The sequence below is a fragment of the Schistocerca cancellata genome, chromosome 4 (assembly GCF_023864275.1).
Source record: "Schistocerca cancellata isolate TAMUIC-IGC-003103 chromosome 4, iqSchCanc2.1, whole genome shotgun sequence".
NCBI classification, from domain to species: domain Eukaryota; kingdom Metazoa; phylum Arthropoda; class Insecta; order Orthoptera; family Acrididae; genus Schistocerca; species Schistocerca cancellata.
In genome coordinates, this window is record NC_064629.1 from 247,946,111 (window position 1) to 247,968,404 (window position 22,294).

At 41.4% G+C, this 22,294-nt stretch overlaps 1 protein-coding gene across 5 annotated transcripts in view; it reads right to left on the reverse strand.

Moving 5' to 3' along the window:
* Positions 1-18,561, reverse strand: part of LOC126183677 (uncharacterized) — a 44,726-nt gene extending 26,165 nt beyond the window's left edge. For 3 of the 5 annotated variants that reach the window (XR_007536789.1, XM_049925842.1, XM_049925844.1), the window contains exon 1: positions 18,365-18,561. Coding sequence is in view for 4 of the 5 variants with exons in the window: in XM_049925842.1 (XP_049781799.1) it covers positions 18,365-18,444 (80 nt within the window). In the remaining variant the exon portion in view is untranslated. The remainder of the gene's footprint in view (positions 1-18,364) is intronic. The other 2 variants (XM_049925841.1, XM_049925840.1) reach the window with 2 other exon arrangements.
* Positions 18,562-22,294: the final 3,733 nt, after the last annotated feature.

The following is a 22,294-nucleotide window of genomic DNA, read 5'->3' on the forward strand; positions in this document are numbered from 1 at the left end:
TCTAGAGCTATGCCGGCGGTAGCATAGCTACTGGCAGGGTCTCCCAAGCCAGACTGGTCTCGACAGAGGAGCCAGACAAAGTGTGTCCCACAACATAGGGCAGGGAGGGCTCTAGAGGCGTAGTGAAGCCAGCTTCCCTAGAGGAGTAAACCTCATACAAATCCTGGTCCTCCAGGTTGGGGGTTGGGCATGGGACTAATAACCCCATACTGTAAAAAAAAGAATATTACGGAAATTCAACAGAAGCCTCGGAAACTGGATGGAAAGCATGTATCACGACCCCGGCAAAGGAAACGGATAAAGGATCTAACAGTAGCATCATGGAATGTGAGGACAATGCTTCAGCCTGGAAAAATGAAAGAAATAGCCAATGAAATTTTAAAATTCAAATATGATATTGTAGGGCTACAGGAAATAAGATGGCAGGGGAATGGGCAGATAGATAAATCTGAGTACTCATTGGTATATAGTGGACCAGAAGAAAGAACAGGCCAACTTGGAACAGGGTTTATAGTAACTAGGGAAGTTAGGAAAAGCCTTCTAGAATTTGAACCCATAAATGAAAGGATGTGCAGACTCAGACTAAAAGGTAAATTTAGGAATATATCAATAGTTAATGCACATGCACCAACAGAGGAAAAAGAGGATATAATTAAAGAACAGTTCTACGAAGACTTGGAAAAAGCATACGGCGCAGTACCTAAATATGACCTGATGCTAGTAATAGGAGATTTTAATGCAAAAATAGGGAGGAATGAACATCTGTATGGAGTTTCTGGAAAATATTCACTACATGAAGAAAACCCCCCCATGAACCATGGACCTTGCCGCTGGTGGGGAGGCTTGCGTGCCTCAGCGATACAGATGGCCGTACCGTAGGTGCAACCACAACGGAGGGGTATCTGTTGAGAGGCCAGACAAACATGTGGTTCCTGAAGAGGGGCAGCAGCCTTTTCAGTAGTTGCAGGGGCAACAGTCTGGATGATTGACTGATCTGGCCTTGTAACATTAACCAAAACGGCCTTGCTGTGCTGGTACTGCGAACGGCTGAAAGCAAGGGGAAACTACAGCCGTAATTTTTCCCGAGGACATGCAGCTCTACTGTATGATTAAATGATGATGGCGTCCTCTTGGGTAAAATATTCCGGAGGTAAAATAGTCCCCCATTCGGATCTCCGGGCGGGGACTACTCAGGAGGACGTCGTTATCAGGAGAAAGAAAACTGGCGTTCTACGGATCGGAGCGTGGAATGTCAGATCCCTTAATCGGGCAGGTAGGTTAGAAAATTTAAAAAGGGAAATGGATAGGTTAAAGTTAGATATAGTGGGAATTAGTGAAGTTCGGTGGCAGGAGGAACAAGACTTTTGGTCAGGTGATTACAGGGTTATAAATACAAAATCAAATAGGGGTAATGCAGGAGTAGGTTTAATAATGAATAAAAAAATAGGAGTGCGGGTTAGCTACTACAAACAGCATAGTGAACGCATTATTGTGGCCAAGATAGACACAAAGCCCATGCCTACTACAGTAGTACAAGTTTATATGCCAACTACCTCTGCAGATGATGAAGAAATAGATGAAATGTATGACGAGATAAAAGAAATTATTCAGGTAGTGAAAGGAGACGAAAATTTAATAGTCATGGGTGACTGGAATTCGTCAGTAGGAAAAGGGAGAGAAGGAAACATAGTAGGTGAATATGGATTGGGGGGAAGGAATGAAAGAGGAAGCCGCCTTGTAGAATTTTGCACAGAGCATAACTTAATCATAGCCAACACTTGGTTCAAGAATCATAAAAGAAGGTTGTATACGTGGAAGAATCCTGGAGATACTAGTAGGTATCAGATAGATTATATAATGGTAAGACAGAGATTTAGGAACCAGGTTTTAAATTGTAAGACATTTCCTGGGGCAGATGTGGATTCTGACCACAATCTATTGGTTATGAACTGCAGATTGAAACTGAAGAAACTGCAAAAAGGTGGGAATTTAAGGAGATGGGACCTGGATAAACTGAAAGAACCAGAGGTTGTAGAGAGTTTCAGGGAGAGCATAAGGGAACAATTGACAGGAATGGGGGAAAGAAATACAGTAGAAGAAGAATGGGTAGCTCTGAGAGATGAAGTAGTGAAGGCAGCAGAGGATCAAGTAGGTAAAAAGACGAGGGCTAATAGAAATCCTTGGGTAACAGAAGAAATATTGAATTTAATTGATGAAAGGAGAAAATACAAAAATGCAGTAAATGAAGCAGGCAAAAAGGAATACAGACGTCTCAAAAATGATATCGACAGGAAGTGCAAAATGGCTAAGCAGGGATGGCTAGAGGACAAATGTAAGGATGTAGAGGCTTGTCTCACTAGGGGTAAGATAGATACTGCCTACAGGAAAATTAAAGAGACCTTTGGAGAGAAGAGAACCACTTGTATGAATATCAAGAGCTCAGATGGAAACCCAGTTCTAAGCAAAGAAGGGAAGGCAGAAAGGTGGAAGGAGTATATAGAGGGTTTATACAAGGGCGATGTACTTGAGGACAATATTATGGAAATGGAAGAGGATGTAGATGAAGACGAAATGGGAGATAAGATAATGCGTGAAGAGTTTGACAGAGCACTGAAAGACCTGAGTCGAAACAAGGCCCCGGGAGTAGACAACATTCCATTTGAACTACTGATGGCCTCGGGAGAACCAGTCATGACAAAACTCTACCATCTGGTGAGCACGATGTATGAGACAGGCGAAATACCCTCAGACTTCAAGAAGAATATAATAATTCCAATCCCAAAGAAAGCAGGTGTTGACAGATGTGAAAATTACCGAACTATCAGTTTAATAAGTCACAGCTGCAAAATACTAACGCGAATTCTTTACAGACGAATGGAAAAACTGGTAGAAGCTGACCTCGGGGAAGATCAGTTTGGATTCCGTAGAAATGTTGGAACACGTGAGGCAATACTGACCTTACGACTTATCTTGGAAGAAAGATTAAGAAAAGGCAAACCTACGTTTCTAGCATTTGTAGACTTAGAGAAAGCTTTTGACAATGTTAACTGGAATACTCTCTTTCAAATTCTGAAGGTGGCAGGGGTAAAATACAGGGAGCGAAAGGCTATTTACAGTTTGTACAGAAACCAGATGGCAGTTATAAGAGTCGAGGGGCATGAAAGGGAAGCAGTGGTTGGGAAAGGAGTAAGACAGGGTTGTAGCCTCTCCCCGATGTTATTCAATCTGTATATTGAGCAAGCAGTAAAGGAAACAAAAGAAAAATTCGGAGTAGGTATTAAAATTCATGGAGAAGAAGTAAAAACTTTGAGGTTCGCCGATGACATTGTAATTCTGTCAGAGACAGCAAAGGACTTGGAAGAGCAGTTGAACGGAATGGACAGTGTCTTGAAAGGAGGATATAAGATGAACATCAACAAAAGCAAAACGAGTATAATGGAATGTAGTCAAATTAAGTCGGGTGATGCTGAGGGAATTAGATTAGGAAATGAGACACTTAAAGTAGTAAAGGAGTTTTGCTATTTAGGGAGTAAAATAACCGATGATGGTCGAAGTAGAGAGGATATAAAATGTAGACTGGCAATGGCAAGGAAAGCGTTTCTCAAGAAGAGGAATTTGTTAACATCGAGTATAGATTTAAGTGTCAGGAAGTCGTTTCTGAAAGTATTTGTATGGAGTGTAGCCATGTATGGAAGTGAAACATGGACGATAACTAGTTTGGACAAGAAGAGAATAGAAGCTTTCGAAATGTGGTGCTACAGAAGAATGCTGAAGATAAGGTGGGTAGATCACGTAACTAATGAGGAGGTATTGAATAGGATTGGGGAGAAGAGAAGTTTGTGGCACAACTTGACTAGAAGAAGGGATCGGTTGGTAGGACATGTTTTGAGGCATCAAGGGATCACAAATTTAGCATTGGAGGGCAGTGTGGAGGGTAAAAATCGTAGAGGGAGACCAAGAGATGAATACACTAAGCAGATTCAGAAGGATGTAGGTTGCAGTAGATACTGGGAGATGAAGAAGCTTGCACAGGATAGAGTAGCATGGAGAGCTGCATCAAACCAGTCTCAGGACTGAAGACCACAACAACAACATGAAGAAAACAATGAGAATGGAGACTTACTATGCCAATTCGCAGCAAGGAATAATATGATTATTAAAAGTACCTGCTTTCCACATAAAAGGATCCATCTGGGTACTTGGAAGTCTGCAGCCAATGGAGTAGTCAATCAGATTGATCATATTTTAGTGATTGCACGCCACTCCCCGTCAGTTACGGATGTACGGAGCTGCAGAGGACCAAACTGTGATTCAGACCACTTTCTGATAAAATCAGTCTTGAGAGAGAAACTGTCACTAACAAATGGCAACAGAATGGGAAAGATGATGAAATGGAATACAGACAAACTGAACATCCCTGATGAAATAAAAAAATACCAAGTAACACTAAGCAGAAAAGTTGAGCAATGAAGAGACCACAGTAGGAGTAGATGAAAGGTGGAACAGGTTTGAAAAAGCCATTAAGGATGCTACAGAGGAAATAATAGGCATAAGAAGGAACAGAAGAACCCAGGAGTGGTTTGATGAATATTGCAGGTCAGCAATGGAGGAAAAGAACAGGGCAGGAACAAAAATGCTACAGAGAGAAACCAGAAATAATGTGGAACAATATAGAGAATTAAGGAGAAGAGCTAACAGACTGTGCAAGAGAAAGAAAAGAGAGTGGAATAAGAAGAAATTTCAAGGACTAGAAGAACTAAAAGAACAGAGTGAAATAAGAAAATTCTATCATGCCACAGGCAAAATGAAGAATAGATTCCAGCCAAAAACAATGTCCTGTTCCAGTAAAGATGGGAAAATGATAAGGGAGGAAGAACAGATAGTGGGAAGATGGGCAGAATATTTCAAAGGTACCCTAAGCACCAGCCTAGAAGGTGAAGAGACAGCTGCACAGGAGGGAAGAGTGGAGCTTGAAGTAGACAATGAAACCAATGAGGCAAGAAAGCCAACACTACAAGAGGTCTCCCAGGCTGTGCACAAGTCAAAAAACAATCCAGCCCCTGGGGAAGACAGCATAATTGCTGAATTAATAAAAACTGGTGGTGAGGCTGTAATAAAGGAACTGCACACATTAATATCAGATATATGGGAAACAGAAACTATGCCAGATAATTGGAAAATTGGAATAATAGTCCCCATTTATAAGAAAGGGGACAGAACAGCATATGAAAACTATGAGGTGTAACACTCCTAAGTACAGCTTATAATATCTTCACAAGTATATTAAACGAAAGGATACGGAAGTGTGCAGAAGGCATACTAGGGGAATATCAGTGTGGCTTTCGACCGGGCAGAGGAACAACTGATCAAATATTTGTGATAAGGCAAATGATGGAAAAGTTCTATGAATATGATATAGATCTTCATTTCTTATTCATCGATTTCAAACAAGCCTTTGACAGCATAAATCGGCAAGAACTATACAGAATACTGAAAGAAGTTGGTATATGTGCTAAATTAATAAGACTAATCAGAATGACAATGACAGAGACAAGAGCAAAAGTAAAGGTCCTTAGCAGAACAAGTGAAAGCTTTGACTTTAATAAAGGTGTGAAGCAAGGGGCTAAAAAATGTAAAAGGCTAAAAAGTGTAAAAGTGCAGTCATGTTGTCAACTGTGAAAACAAAAGGAGGGAAGTCAACAAGTAGGCAACTCCAAGGCTATGCTAGAGGCAGTAAATATGCCACCTCTGATGCCGTACAGGCAAGACCACCTGCTATTCAAAAGCATTCAACTGCTAGAATGTAAAAGTGTGTATTATAAAAGGAGACTAACCAAATCTAAAAAGTGATAAAAATAGAGTAAAGGGGAGAGAAAAGAGGATCTTGGCCAGGGAGAGGAGTCAGGAATCTCCAAACACAGCTTACAATGGGAGACGCCCCAGCCCTCACCACCCTGCCCCTACTCCAGAGGGAGATTACAAACCTTAGAACTGAAAATAAAAACCACTTTCACAAAGGAAACAGAGAACCAGTTCAACCATCTGGGAATCGTCTGCCAATATTAAAGGTAAAGTGCAGGGAAGACTGTACTTAGTACGCAGAGCCAAAAGAAGGGGACATTGCACCTAAATGTGGGCTACTGACTGGAAGGCTCCACAACCACAAAGTTGGGGTGGCTCATTACGCAAAAGAAAACCATGGGTCAGCCTGGTATGGCCGATGCAGAGACGACACAGGATGGTCGAGTCCTTTTGGGAGAGGCGGAAGGAAGAACGCCATGGGACAGGTGTCACCTTACGTGCTCGAAGTTTATTAGACAGGGAGGTAGCCTCCCAAGAGTTGGCCCATGAATGTGCGAAGTGGGATTTGATATGAAGCCGTAAATCTGCCACAGGAGGGGTTACGGAGAAGGGGTGGGGGGGTAAGTGACTGCTCCCCCATCCAAACTACCAACAAGCTCATTACCTGGGATGCCCACATGGCCAGGGACCCAAAGAAACTCAATGGAACAAGCAGCATGGTGAAGATAAGCGAGACGGTCATGGATGGCCGAGATCAAGGGATGGTGGGAAAAACACCAGTCAGTAGCCTGAAGGCCACTCATTGAGTCCATACATAACAAAACGCAGTTGTGTTGGGACTGTTAAATAAAGGTAAGGGCCCGGGAAATTGCCATCAATTTTGCAGTAAACACCCCACATGCAATTGGCAGGAGATGATTTTCCATGCCAACAGAGGACGTGAAGGCATATCCCATATGATCAGCAGACTTAGAGCCATCGGTGTAAAAAAACAACAACATCCCGAAACTCCCATAAAATTTGGCAGAAAAAACAATGGAACACCATCGGGGGAACGGAACCTTTCGGACCTCGGCGGAGATCCATCTGAATCCAGGGATGAGGAACTAACCGGAGGGTGGGGGGGGAGGGAATGTGGGAGACAGGACTAAGAAGGAAGCTGAAAATCGCAGTGAAGAGACGCAAGGCGGAGCCCAACCGGTGAACTTGCCCAAGGGCGGGAATCAAGTGGGTGACGTCCTTGGTCTGGGAACAGGATAGAATAGGAAGGATGAGTGGGAGAGGAATGGACAGTGATTGCATAAGAAACTAGAAGCTGGGACCGCCGAACAGAATGAGGGGGCGGGGATCCCAGCTTCAACTAGGAGATTATCAACACGGCTAGTAGGGAAGACACCAGTGGCCAAACAGATACCACAATGGTGGACCAGATCCAGGAGGCGCAGTGTGGAAGGAGCAACTGAACCATAAACTTGGCAACCATAGTCCAAGTGAGACAGCACTACAGCCCGATAAAGGCAGAGAAGAGTGGAACAATCAACACCCCAAGAGGTGTTGGCGAGAAAGCGAAGGACATCTAGTTTACAGAAACATCCTATCTGCAGAAGCCTGATATGAAGCAGCCAAGTGAGCTTGTTGTCGAATAGAAGCCCCAGGAAATGAAACTGTGGGACCACAGGTAATCGTCGTGCATCGAGGTAGAGCTCTGGATTGGGATGGACTGTAGTTCAGTGACAGAAGTGGACCACCCATGATTTTAAAGGAGATAATTGAAACCCGTGTGAGAGGGTCCATACAGGGGCACGCCGTATAGAAGCACCCTGGAGATGCCGCTCTACAGAGGCCATCAAAGAGGGACTAACCCAAATGCAGAAATCATCCATATACAGAGCAGGGGTGACCAAAGGACCGACAGAGGCCACAAGTCCATCTATAGCAATGAGGAAAAGAAGTACAATCAATACAGAACCCTGTGGGATACCATTCTACTGGGTCCATGGAGAACTAAAAACAGTACCAACCCGAACTCTGAACGACCGAGGGAACAGGAACTGGCGGATAAAAGTCAGGAGTGGGCCCTGAAGACCCCACTCATGAAGTGCAAATGGCAACGCTGGGAAAAAGCCTGCCGAACTGTGGATTCCAATTGAAGTAAATGATCAATCTGAGACCGTCCCCTCTCAAAGCCACACTGGTAAGGGGACAATAGATCCCGAGATTCGAGGACACAATTGAGCCAACGGGTTACCATCTGTTCAAGTAACTTGCAAACAACGCTTGTCAGACTAATTGGCCAATAGCAATAGATCCCGAGATTCGAGGACACAATTGAGCCAACGGGTTACCATCTGTTCAAGTAACTTGCAAACAACGCTTGTCAGACTAATTGGCCAATAGCTTTCGACAAACGGGGTTCTTACTAGGCTTAAGAACGGGCACCATGATGCTATCCCTCCATTGACAAGGGAAGTCACCTTGGAGCCAAATACGGTTAAGCACCCAGAGAAGATGTCATCATCATGGAGCAATTGGGTATGAATGGAATCTGGACCAGGGGCCATATCATGAGAAGAAGAAAGTGCAGAAAGAAGTTCCCATTCAGTAAAAGGTTTGTTGTAAGATTCTGACTGACAAGGGGTACAACATAAGGCGGAAGCATCCCCGCTGTTTCTGGTGAAGGAAAGCAGGCGGATAGGAGGTTGTGCTGATGCTGTTGCAAAATGGGTCACAAGATGTTCCGTAAGAATCAACAGGTCCGTGCAAAGGCCATCTGGGAGGGCAAGGCCCGAGAGGGTAGACTGCCGATGGCAACCTTGGAGAGAGCAAAGTGTAGCCCATACCTGTGACATAGGGACAGTAGAACTGTGGGAAGAAACAAAGCGTTCCCAACGCACCCGTTTGCTCTGTTTAATTAAGTAACGGCCTTTGGTGCAAAGGCGTTTAAAGGTAGTAAGATTGGCAGCGGATGGGTGCCTCTTAAGGTGTTGCAAAGCTTGACGGCAATTATGGATGGCAATGGCCATACTCCACCATGGGACTTGCCAGTGGCGAAATGGTCCAGATGAGCATGGGACGGCAATGGTAACAGTGCGAACAATCGCATCAAACACATCATGTAGGACGTCATCAATACAACCCAACAAAGAGGGAGAAGAAACGACCTGTGCAGTATATAGAGGCCATTCGGCATGTTGAAAAGACCAACAAGGTAACCTGCCCATCAGGGAGCGAGAGAATCAATGGGAAGTCGTCACTATCATAAAGGTTGTGTGGCGACCAGTGTAATGAAGGGAGGAGGGAGGGAGAAGAAAGACAAGGATCAATGGCAGAAAAGGAACCATCACTGGCACTGAAATGGGTAGGTAAGAAGGCACAAGTCGTGGTCTGCAAGAAACTGGTCTATGAGAATACCCCGACTAGATGGAAATCCACTGCCCCACAAGGGATGACGAGCATTAAAATCCCCGAGAAGGAGGAAGCTGCTGAAGAAGGGCAGTTAAGGCAGCAGGTGTGAGAGTCCTGCCAGGGGGGAGATAAAGATTGCGAACTGTGACCCCATAGTCCAGGTGGACCCTAACAGCAACCGCTTCCAGAACCACACAAGCTGCAGAGTAAAATGAAATAAGGGATTTCAACTCCGGAAGGTGATGGTAATATCCATTACAATTCCAATGGATACCCACAGAACGATGATTCAAATTGGGGGGGGGGGGGGGGGCAGGCTAAAGCCAGTCATGCCACTGGGTCACCATCCATCACCGACAAGGAGGGGGCGACATCTAGCAACAGCAGGTCAGAGTCAGGTTGCAAAGGTGGGGACGGGACCCCTGGTGACACCAGAGGCTCCTTGTCCTGAGACTTATGTTTCTTCTTCTTTTCTTTTTGAGATCGAGGAGGGCTGTGCTGCAAAAAGGAGCCAGCTGCAGCAAGATCTGGAACAAGAAGAGAGCGGGCGACCTGTGGGCCCACAGACCGTGGTTCCAGTGTTTGTTGCATGGCAGCAGACCTTTTGCCTGGAAGGTGCTGGGAAGGGGGGTCCTGGGAGGGGCACCCTCGACCGGCAGACGCCGAAGAAGTGGGACAATTCTCCGGCTGGGGAGGGGGAGCGGCACACGGAGGGGAGGGGGGGAGAGGAGAGGGGTTCGGGACTAGGGGGAGGAAGGGGTGAAGATTTAACTAAAGCATAGCTAGACATCACTGACACAGGATGAAGACGTGCATACTCCTTACGAGCCTCAGTGTAGGGTAGATGATCAAGGGACTTATACTCCTGTGTCTTCTTTTCCTTCTTATAAGCTGGGCAATCCAATGAAAGTGGAGAATGACTCCCATGACAATTAACACACACAGGAGGGGGAACACAGGAACTCCCCTCATGAAGTGGACGTCCACAGTCACCACAGAGAGGGGTCTGCGAACAGTGGGGAGATGTGTCAAAAACGCAAGCACTTAAAACATCTCATAGGTGGTGGGATATACGACTTCACGTCACATCGATAAACCATTATCGTGACATTCTCAGGGAGGGTATTCCCTTCAAGGGCCAAGATAAAGGCACCAGTATCAATGTGATAGTCCTACAGGCCATTCTGAACATGCCAACAAAGTGAACACCCTGCCGTCCTAGCTTGTCCCCAAGTTCCTCATCAGTTTGAAGGATGAGGTCCCTGTGAAAAATTACACCTTGAACCATATTCAAAGACTGGTGGGGGGTAATGGTCACAGGCACAAAGCGCCACAGACTGGGCAGCCGAAGCAGTTTTGATCAATAAAGGACCTGACCACATCTTGTTCAGAGAGTCCACTTCACCAAACTCGTCTTCAATGTGTTCCACAAAAAAATAAAGGTTTGGTATTGGTGAAAGTATCCCAACAGTCCTGGTGCAAACCAGATAGTGGGGAAAAGGTTTTGCCCCTAAGCTGACAAGCCTGACCCTCCTCCCAGGGGGTAGCCATGGAAGGGAAGGCCGAAGGGGCACGAGAAGCAGCACTAAAAGAATCATTTCAATTCAAAGAGACGGCCATAGAAGAACGGCCAGAGTTCTGGACCCGCATGCATTTCATTTGCATAGCATTTGCCCTGATACCACTCACTCTGATCAGGGTCTCTCTCCACGGGCACCACCCAGCCACAGCAAAGGTCGTCTGGGACGGCGGCCATTGCCGGGAGTTCTGATGCTCCAAGATGACAAGCAACCACTCCTAGGATTACATGAGGTGGTCACGGCTCAAGTATCAAATGTGATCCCCGTGTTTCCAGGGGGCTCAACCAAAAGGGTACATAGCGACTCCACCACACGGGCTGGCTATGTACTCTAGCATCAGACAACGACGTGAAGGAAAAGATGGAAGGACTAGGAGGGCACACGCTGGAGACACTAGGTAAGGTGCTCTTCCCCAAATGGCTCACATTACAGAATAGAAATTTAGTAAACGAGGTCAAACCCCAGAGGGGGACCAAAGAATGCCAAAAGGATAAGGTAATTAGTCAACAAAACCAACTCGCAAATCCAACATAACCAGGAGGATAGCAGGGTCAACATAAACAAGGACACCGAAAGAGGGAAAGAGGGAGAGGAGAGGGTGGAGAAGAAGGAGCAAGGAGGGGAAGGGAAAGGAAAGAAAATGCAGCCCAGGAAAGGAAGGAAGGCTGCAATAGCACGGGGCACCATACTCGCCACACATGTACTCATGAAAGGACCATGAGCCCCCTCGGAGGGGGGGTTGGAGGGGAATGTGTGTTGACTGGAGGGACATCATAAGAAGTTTCACGAGAGTGTTCCATTTGTCCTTTCCAGCCTGCTGTTGGGGCAAAGATTAGGTGGCTTGTTGCGCATCTGGAGGAGGAGGGCACTGGAATGATATGGTGATACTGGGCTACTTTACAACTGCAGTGCTGAATTTGAAGTTGCAAGCCTTTGGGGCCATGTCCTTCATGGAGCTAGGAGCAAGGAGTAGCAAGAACGGTACCTGATGGTAAAATGCAGGGCTTTCAATTAGCCAACAACTTGCAAGTCACAGGGTAAGGTACTTTTTCCTTCTCCCAGATCTCCTGGCTGGCCTGCTCATTGAGATACATGGGACATTCTCAGGGTGAGGCTGGAAGGTCACCACTGCAACTCACATAGCGGGGAGAAGGTGGCAGGCAATAGCCCTCTTGAGTATCCTTCCCAAAAGTAACACATTTGTCCATGTTTTCAATAGGACATGTGAGTGTGGTTCTAACATTGACACTGGTGGCAATGCATTGGGTTTGGAATGTACGGGGTTGGACCATGATGATTTCATAGCCCGCTTTGATCTATGATGGAAGTATTACTTGATCAAATGTGAGAAAAAGACTGTGTTTAGGCAGGAAAGGTGCACCAACCTTTTTCATTGCCCAATGGACTGCAGTGACACTGTAATGGTTCTTTATTTACATGACCATTACGGCACTCCAACCCCAGTTCTCGATACCAATAATATCTTACTACTTTTCTGCAAAGTAACAGACATATTTTTGTGACAATATTCACATTTGGTTTTATTAATGTATAGGTACTATGATGTATCGATATATTAAAGTGATATGGTTCTTGTGTGTATTCATTTCTGTGAGACTGTCATAATCTTTGACTTACTTGTAACCGTTTTGGTGCGAATGCGCACAGAGCAGTTTTTGTTTCACTTTGCAGAAGTTAAGTTGTTATTTCGCTTTGTAAAAGAACAGTCAAGTCTTGTGTTTGGTTAAAGTGGAAATTCAGTATATGAAGATTGATACAAAACTGTTTTCTTGATGATGTGGCAATTAAGAAGTATATGTGAATTTACAAGAAGTTTAATAAAAATGTGAATCGTGAACACCAAGTCAAAAATTATTTCTACCATACCATAGTTCTGATCTGGGATTGTTTGATCACTAAGAATTTCCTGAAAAACACATTTGTTAGGTCTTCAAATATTGCTAAAATACAGATCTGGACCTTCTAGCAGTCAAAGTGGAATCACTCTAGAATCAACAAGATGAGCCATAACAACTTTGACGAAATCTACGTGGGAATCCACTCAGGATAAGTGCCAAAATTAATGACTTTTTTTACAGTGACTTCATTATTTCCATTCTGACAATACCATCCACAGTCAATAACTTTGTTGTTGCCCGATAAAGCAAACATATGCTGCATGAGCAACATTATTAAATCTTATTTCTAACCTACTTTGCAAGTGGTGGTATTGTTAGAACACTCTGATCAGAGAGGTTAGTTTTGATTTCTCCCTCAGTCGGACCATCAAGCAGCCAAGTGTAAATAGCACCTCACAAAGAATTCAGCATTCAAAGAGCCTCAACGTGAACAGGATAGCCATGGAGTAGCAGAACAGTAAGCAGTTGTTGGGCTTGAAAATCACAACTGGACTCCAGGAGCAGAGATATATTATGTAAACGAGAGTAGCACGTCACAGGGCTGGCAATTGCATGAACAGTTTTCTTAATAATAAACAGATTAACCATAGCAAAGGACTGACCTCTTCCATTATGTGATACCACAAAGAAATGAAGTGCAGCTGGGAGATTCTTTGAATCTTTAGCCCGATTCCATTTACGTTTAGAAAACACAGACTGAGGCTGAGATGATGACTGGCTCATTATGACAAAAATCCCCACAACTGCTAGTGTCTCCAATGGCCCGCTCCTTCCAATTAGCGGCCCCTCACAGATGGGCTAACCTGTCTTAGGTGATTGTTTGCACCTCAGGTCACACATCTCGAACTCCTGACAGAGGGCCAAATGGCAATTTGGAAAGGCAACAGCTCAAGCAATCACCCCTCCCTAGGCCTGGCTTGTACCAGGGAGTACGTATGACTTGTACCTGTTACCCCAGGTCTGGGAATTACACATTACCCAATCGCCTGTTACACGTAAAACAACATGGGCCAGCCTTCAGGAGCGCACAAGGAGGAAGAAGAAATTGAGAGGAACCTCAAACAACGATGCAGGGGAATGGTAGAAGATGAAGAACGAAGAAAGAGAATCTACATGATGGGGTTGTTCTCATGTCATGCTATTAAAACCTCAGAACAAATTTCCCAAAAATGTTCCAGACGTGTCCCCCCAAGGAAGAGGAAGAAGAATACCAGAATGATAAACATGCAGCAGGGAAGGGGTGCTGCAAATGTTGGGGCCCTGTGGTAGCCGAGCACGAACTTACCAAAAAGTGGTGACCCCCCCCCCCCCCCCCATAGGTACTAGGAAAGGAGTTATTCCCCAAACGGCTCACACTATGGAGAAGTGGCAGTCAAACCCCAAAGGGGAATCAAAAAGGAAGGTGGAAAAGAAAAGGCATAGGGAACAAAACCAGGTGGATAGCCAGGTCGACATAAGTAAGAACACTAAGAGAGGGGAAGCAGGGGGCAGAGGAGAAGGAGTGAGGACAGGGTAGGGAGGGGCATGGGGAAGGGAAATGCAGCCCAAGAAGGAATAGCCTGGGCCACCATGTGCGCCACACACGAACTCTTGAAACATCCGGAGCCCCCTGGCAAGGGGAGGGGCCTTGTAAAGGCAATTATAGTACTCAAGAAAGAGTAAGTATATTCCATTTCCCACATGATGAAAATGCAAGGAGAAAATGGGTAAGTGCAGTTCATCACAATAATTTTACGCCTACATACGATTCTGTGGAAAGCAGCAGCTTCAGTAAACAAATACATTAAATATTTTAATTAGTTCAGGCATTAACTGTAATTTATAAACATAACCTATATATGGGAACTGTTTTGTCACACTAATGCAAGCTACTCTATTATTTTAACAGTTTTGTGAGTGGCACTTTCATGCACACAATACAGAAAGAAGTACATCAGCATATGAGGCTAAGACTCGAAAATTTATTACAGCACCTCTTGACCATCCACAGCTAAGGAAAGGTTTGTTGGGTGTTTACGGACTGTGTTACGATAAATAATTAGTGAATGAATCTGTTGACCTTATAATGTACAAGGTAAGATAATGGCAGTTAATATATTTATTACAGGTGCAGTACCATCACTATTACTTGGAGGTCCTGGATATTTATCTACACCTTCAACATCAAGAGAATCTCCCGAGGACTGAAGACAGCATATAGAAAATGCTTACATCATTTGTGTTCTAAAGGAAAGTTTGACTAGTCATGAAGAACATATGAAGTCTGTATCCTTCTCAGCCCTGAATGAATCAATTATAAAATTAATACTTTTGATTTGAGTGGGTTGATCTGTGTTAAGAAGACTATTGTACATTTCCTTTTAATTAGTGAAGTGTCATTTCAGAAAGTTTTTTGTCATATTAGGGCAAACTTAAGTCTCACTGTTCATTTACATGATCTGCAGACTGATCAAATAGAGAATTTCAAGTTCCCAGTAACTGTAAATAATACGACACACTTAACTACCGTGCTTAATATGGCGAACTTACAATTTAGCAATAGAGAAGACAATAATACTCCTGAGAGTATTCATTTTATATTTACTGTTTTGAACAATTTATTTGAAAAGTTACCAGATAAACAAGAAATAATTACATTTTTGAAAGAACAGCTTTCAATGCTAAAATGTAAAAAGAATAGGGCAAGATATTCATGGGATATTTTGGTGGTATGGTCATTAGTTCGCTCTCAATTTCTCCTCACTGTTGCGTGTCTTTAATAATGATGCCTTGTCCAGCTACTCTGACTAGAATATGTATTGGATTTTGTATTAATCCTGTTCTTAGGCAAGTTTCTGCATATTTTCTAGAATACACAGCTAACAAAGTGTCATTTTTGACTGAACAAGATTGAACAGTCCTCATCTTGATGGAAGGCATTTAAAATCACTAATGCACTTCAAAAGGTGTTATATTGTGGGTTAGGCTTAAAGTAGCAGTAGCAGTAGTAGTAGAAGCGAATGTGCATTTACAGCCTATGTATTTATGGTGTGTCATGTGGATACACAGTACAATGATGTAACTCATGATCTACCTGTCAAAGCCATGCAGGCCCCTGCTCTTTCCACCTTTCTTAAAAAGGTTATATTGAAACTGCAGAGCATATGGTATGATGTTCTTGGTAACTATTATGATAATGACATCAATAATAAGCCTGTATCATACTTCAGTGATCCACCTGAACTTAAAATTAAGTACTCAAACCCTTCTCCAGGTGCTGGATGTAGCCTTTTGTATTTTCTGTTTGATAGTGTGCACCTATTGGAATATATACATAACAACTGGCTAAATCAGAAAGAAGAGATTATAGTTTCCAGATTTTAGCAATGAGGTTTATGGCAATTTTGCATTTTTAAGCAGTTGGAAATCTCTTCAGCCACTTGAAAAGGAAAATTTATTGAAATTTGCCAACAAACTGTGTCTCAAATCACAGTATCCATCAACCACAGAAAGGGAGAACGTAAAATTTGCTCTTCATATTTTTCACCACAATGACAGTGCAAATTTCATTGAGATAATTTGCAAGTGGTGACCTGCAGTTAACATTCAAACTTTGTTAAAAGGTCAGAGGTAATTAAATATGTTCCAAGAGCCAATAACCAGGAATTCTAAACACACACTAGAGTTGCTACATCAGTTTGCAAATTGGTTAATGATGGAACATTCAGGTCAACCGAAGCATCCAATTCCACTCATCTGCTTTGACACATGAGGTAATGGAGTGGTGTGTGATGTCATTATGATGCGGAGTATTTGAGTTGGTTGTGTCTGTAGAGGTTGTGTTGAATTTGATGGTGCCCTCTGGTGGTGGATGTGCTGAGTTTAACTTGTGGCATTGGGTTCATTTGAGTTTTGGTTGTCATTGTGCTAACGTGGTTTCGAGTTTAGGTACTTGGTGCGGTAGCGAGGGTTGTGTACGTGTTTTCAGCGAATGATTATGGTTCTTTTTTGTTTATGTGTTTGGCATTTTTATTAGGCCTGATTAGCTTGGTGTTTGTTGTGCAGAAAGAAGTCAAGTTTTTATTGCTGTTTCATTTGGTATGGATATTACAGTGAAGTTCATGGGGGTATCATTATGTTCTGAGATGTGTGATGATACAATGTCTGTCATTCAGTTTGCAGATGTTCGGTCTTATGCTGCATATGTTAGGTATTACATTTGGAGAGAGAGAGAGAGAGAGAGAGAGAGAGAGAGAGAGAGAGAGAGAGAGAGAGAGAGAATAGTTCCTAACAGGCAAGGTTCAAGCTGATGATCTAGAAAGCAGGTTTGGGAAGTATCGTTCATTGAATGGTGGTAATTACAATGTCTCAATCAGTAATTTAAGGGTACAAAGCTGTGTGTCCTTAAAATTAAAGTCACAAAAAAATAAGTGAGGAAGTTTTCAAGAATGATATTTGGTCTAACGAGTGAGATATAAATGACCTTTCACAAGTGACATTTAATTAAGAATTGAATTTAGTTGTAGATGATGCTAACAAACAGAGGTTAGATGAGGACATGCGGCCTGTACTTCAGTACAGAGATGGCTACTGCTCATATTGTCATTAATAAAAATAAATGTAATTATTGTAAACTGTATCTAATAGCACACGATGAGGATGTGAAAGATAACCAAAATCATTAAACAGCTGTTATCAGTAGAGGTGGACTGTGTTATCCTCGTCAGGATGTTTTAACGTGTAGAATATACATATGTTGTTGCACAGAAATTACTTACACACAAGAGAGAGAGAGAGGCCAAAGAAATGTATTGTTTTGTGCATGTTGTAGCAACTTTCCTGGCAATATATTTGTTGGGTTTGATTGTACTGCAAATTGCACAGTACATGAAATCATCGACTGTATACTTGGCCCTGAGGTCAATATTCTTTAAAATAATAAGGGGCTTATTTTATAAATAATACGGGTTACTGATACTGTAAATATTAAGTGTTACAACACTCAAAGAGTATGAGAAAAATAACTGAAAATTTGGTTCTGTGAAGATTTTTGTATTTTTCGGCACAGATAAAAAATAAATAATTGTGTAAATATAAATACTAACTCACTGCTTATCGAATTTCCAAACATTTCATTGATTTCCCAAAACACGTATTTGTACAGATAATTCAAAATTTCACTTAACTTCAAATTAAGTTTCAATGTGATCTTACGAAAGAGAGACAGTGTATCGTAAAAATAAGAGAAAAAATATTATTTGAAGTATCGGATTATTTTTTTATTTTAAATAAGAATTTGATGAACGTCAAGATCAATATAGGCTAGCAGCTGAAAGCGTCTCGCGCAGCAGTACGACCACTGGCGATGACGTCATGCACGGTTGTGGACCTTTTCCTTTTAGTCAAGACATATTATTGTCTAGAAAGTGCAATCTGAAAAAATTCTGTTAAACCAATAACTTCATCAATGAGATAGTAACCCAAATGTACGAGTATTTCCTTTTTTGTTAACAAAATTGATTTACACGACAGAAAGTAGTTGTATTAAAAGGTGTATTGACTGTATCTTAGTATAAAGGGCTTGTAAAACAGTTCAAGACAAAAATAAAAACACATAGTTTAACCATCCAGCACAAAGGTAATGACATCCAGCAAATAACATGTCAAAACAAACCTTACCCCATATATACTGGTATTAATATTCGTAGACTCTTCCATCTCCTGGTTTGAACTGGAATCTGAATCATTAATTTCGGCATTAAAACTGTCGGAATCACCACACAATTCACTTAAAATTGAAGAAAGATCACAATCCTGTCAGCTATTGCCTCCATTTTGAAGGTATGGTTTCTCGTCTCTCTACAGCTAGCGAAATGAGGGATGCTCAACTACCGGACCTACCGATAGATGGCTGTAGCGCGTGCCGGCAAGAGATCGTTATCATTGAGTGTCCGCCATATCTGAATTCGGCAAAAAACAAAGTGTGAAAACACGGATGAAAATGTTTTTCGTTCTGCGCCCTCATAAGTATTTTATATTGGATGTTCAAGATATCTACACATCAACATAATGAAGTGTTTCTAATCTAGCGAGAAACAACGGTGACAGTTCTGCTATGAAATTCCTAAATTCGAGTGTGTTTTGAAAGTTTGACAAGCTGACCTATAAATTGATTACTATTTTATGAGTGCTTTACTTATTTGCCCGTTTTAAAACACTATTTAAGATTCAATGGAGGTCAACAAATTACCTTACTTGCCGAAGCTTTAAACTACTGGTATAATTCGGAAAATCAAGTGTGGACAACAGTGAAGACGTCTCTTGGAAAAAAGTTGACATCGTTTGCTTAGGGGTATCTTTACTGACAACAGAAATTACAACTGAACTATTAAAGTATTACTTACGTATAAACGGAAAATCGTTATTTTTTCTTTATCTGAAGTGATGCATTACCGATCTGCATATATGCTGACACTGTAATTGCAACATGCACTTACGAATTTGGCTCTCTGATCAGTAATTTAAATGCCATGATTTTATTAACGCCTGTACATGACACGGTGTATTTAAACTGAGTGATATGGTAGAAGCACCAGTTTTCAGTCTTTGATACGAGACAAGAAATACATTTAAATGAGACAAACACAATGCCCAACGTTAAGGCTCCTCTTAAATGCATGACTTGTATCATTTGGAAGTTAAGTCTAGTAATAATATTATATTGGACTGATCCATGATGATGTAGGAAGTGAAGAAACTTGTTGAAAATAACCTCGATCACAGCTGTTAATTTTAAGGTTGGGGTGTCTTAAAACTGTAATTTTCCAGTCTGACACCCAAACAATTTTAAAATTGAATTCAGAACATGTCAGTGAGCAAAATTAATTACACTTTGAATTACAACCATAGAATTCTATTTCTGTGAATCTTGGTTCCAGACTTTGACATGGTGTCAATCACTGGAATGACTGGTTGTCAGTATACGGCCCAAGCAAAAAAACAAACCTGAAAGTGAAAGCTGCAGAAGCTGGCCAGACAGGCACCCCAATGGCTGCTACAATCTGTGTGAGACAAGGGCGACATTATATTGCAAATTTAGTGTAAAAAGTTCCATATTGTCTGAATTTGTCCTATACTGACAGGACATTCTAGTCCAGTCGATTTTCTTATCTGCAAAAGTACACTAGCCAATACCAGTGGCACAAAGGTAGTGCCACATTACAAACTATCTGGTAACAACAGAAGTATTGGTGGGCAATGTACAGTAAATAATATGTAATAACCTGAGAAATTCAAAATTGGTTTGAAGAAATAGAACAGTATTTGGATAGAGAGTAACATTTTGAAAATAACAACTGACGCAAGTAGAGTTTTCAGTTTTTATGAAAGCTCGCTTAAATTTTTTTCCCCCTCTCCCTTTTCGATTATCAAGGGAAAAATGTGATAACATAAAAGTGCAAGAAAGTTGTGTACAATGTTGGAAATGATGAAAAAAAAAATCTCACTATGCTTCCTCCTCCATGTGAAGAGTATTCCTGTAATAATAGCTAATAGCATACCAAGAACATGAGGGTGTCACAGTGGAGATTTGTTTTCTGGTACAGACATCTGATACAACTATTCCACAGCAAAACGTACTTTCAATAGGTGTGGTACCAGTGCACTCCCATAGGATAACAGAATATTATGTCCTCCAGGAATCACAATGGGTACTCCACATACAGCATAAACTGTACAGCAACTACAATGCTTTGTGAGCAAGTAATAACAGTATCTTTAATGTTAACATAACTCTTGACTCCCATAATTATCTGCTTATACGTGTGCTTGTACTGCAGGTTACGGGTAAAGCAAATACTAATTGAATAGGTCTTCACGCTTTTAATACTTAGCAGAAATTCTGAAAACAGTAAATTGTTTTATTACTGTATCACCTCTATGGTGAATTAAGAGGTACTGACTGGTTTCTTTGAACATTTAATAGAAGCCTTCTTTTTTACCTGCTATTGATAAAGAGCCATTCCAAGTTCTGTACAGAACAATCTCTCGCATTTTTCATGAGGTTTGTTATTATGTACACTAATATTTCTTCTTCTAAATGGTAAATAATGCATTCAGACAGTGCTGGTATTAAAGGTAATTCATGAAATAAACTATATTTAAACCAGAAAATTAATGGTTCCACATGGCACAGGAAAAGTACCTTGCTATACACATGTATGTACAGATTCCAAAATGTCTGAATTTGAGTTACAAACTTTTATAAATAGAAATATGAAGATCACGATACTTTGGGTCTGCAATAACTCAAAACGTAAAATACTTTAGTTCCCTATGGGAAACTTTGTTCTTTACGTGACTCGTGCAACTGCTTTCACTCTTAATGGAAAACTAAATGGCTTATGTTAAAGTTAACTAGCAAAAAGTGTAACCATTGTTACATAATTTCTGTGAAGTAAGATTCCTTAATGTTATTTCCTTCCTTTGTAATCATAACTTGATAATTTCAGTTCCGTATGGGACAAATGAACTAACAAACTGAAATGCTTTTATTACTATGACCAAACAAAATCTTTTTAACATGTAGTACACAGTTCAAATCAGCAAAAAGTGTAACCGTATAATTAAGGTAAATGTTGATGAAAATTAGGCATGTAACATGAATCTGAAATTTCCTAGATTTCCACGTGTACCTGTAATCACTGTATTCTATACTTTGTAGTGCTAGAAAGATAATTCTATATGATTATATGCATTCTCTTCCCCCCCCCCCCCTCAACACAGGAAAATATAATAGAAAGACATCCTAGCAAAATAAAGACAAAATTCAGAAAATTAGGTTTTGCCTGACTCAGGCCCCCTTATTCTAGAATGGTTATAAAGTAATAAGAATGCTTATGATCAACTGGAACATTGTGTTCATCATAGGAAGTATTAAAACAAGAATTAACAAAGTAACAATTTTATTGCTCTTATGTTGCAGAGTATCCACAAACATTACTGTTTGAAACATAGGGCCACTGCATACTCCATTAGATCACACCCATCCTGTGATTAAACTGTTTTCTTAAAGTGAAAAATTCAAGTTAACATAATTATTGAGGGAAATATTTTCTCACACTGAAAGCCATCTGTCAAATAAGTCTCAGAACATTTTTTTTCATTAATTTCACACAAATCACACGTTTTTAATGCAAGTGCATATTTTGTAACACCAAACATCTTAAAATAAGCTTATATAATAAGCAATTATAATTTTTTTACAATATCTACACAGGACGTAAAGACTTAATTTTACTTCAATGTGATTCATCTTTTGAAGTTCATCATTACACAACAACTACTCTATGGACAAAATAATTTTAAAAAATCTGTCAAAATGTCACACCCATCTGCATAGAATGTCCCGTTACATAATTTTTCCAATTTGAGCACTATACCTGATTAAACAATATGAGTTTATTTAACTTCTGCCTTATACTTGATTTGTTGTTTAAAATTTTCTCAGCAGGCTTTTTTTCCACATGTTTTTAAGCGTATGCAGGAGTATATGGATGCAATCTTACAAACAAGTTGAGTCTGATGTAAGTCCTCAATCCTAATTTCATA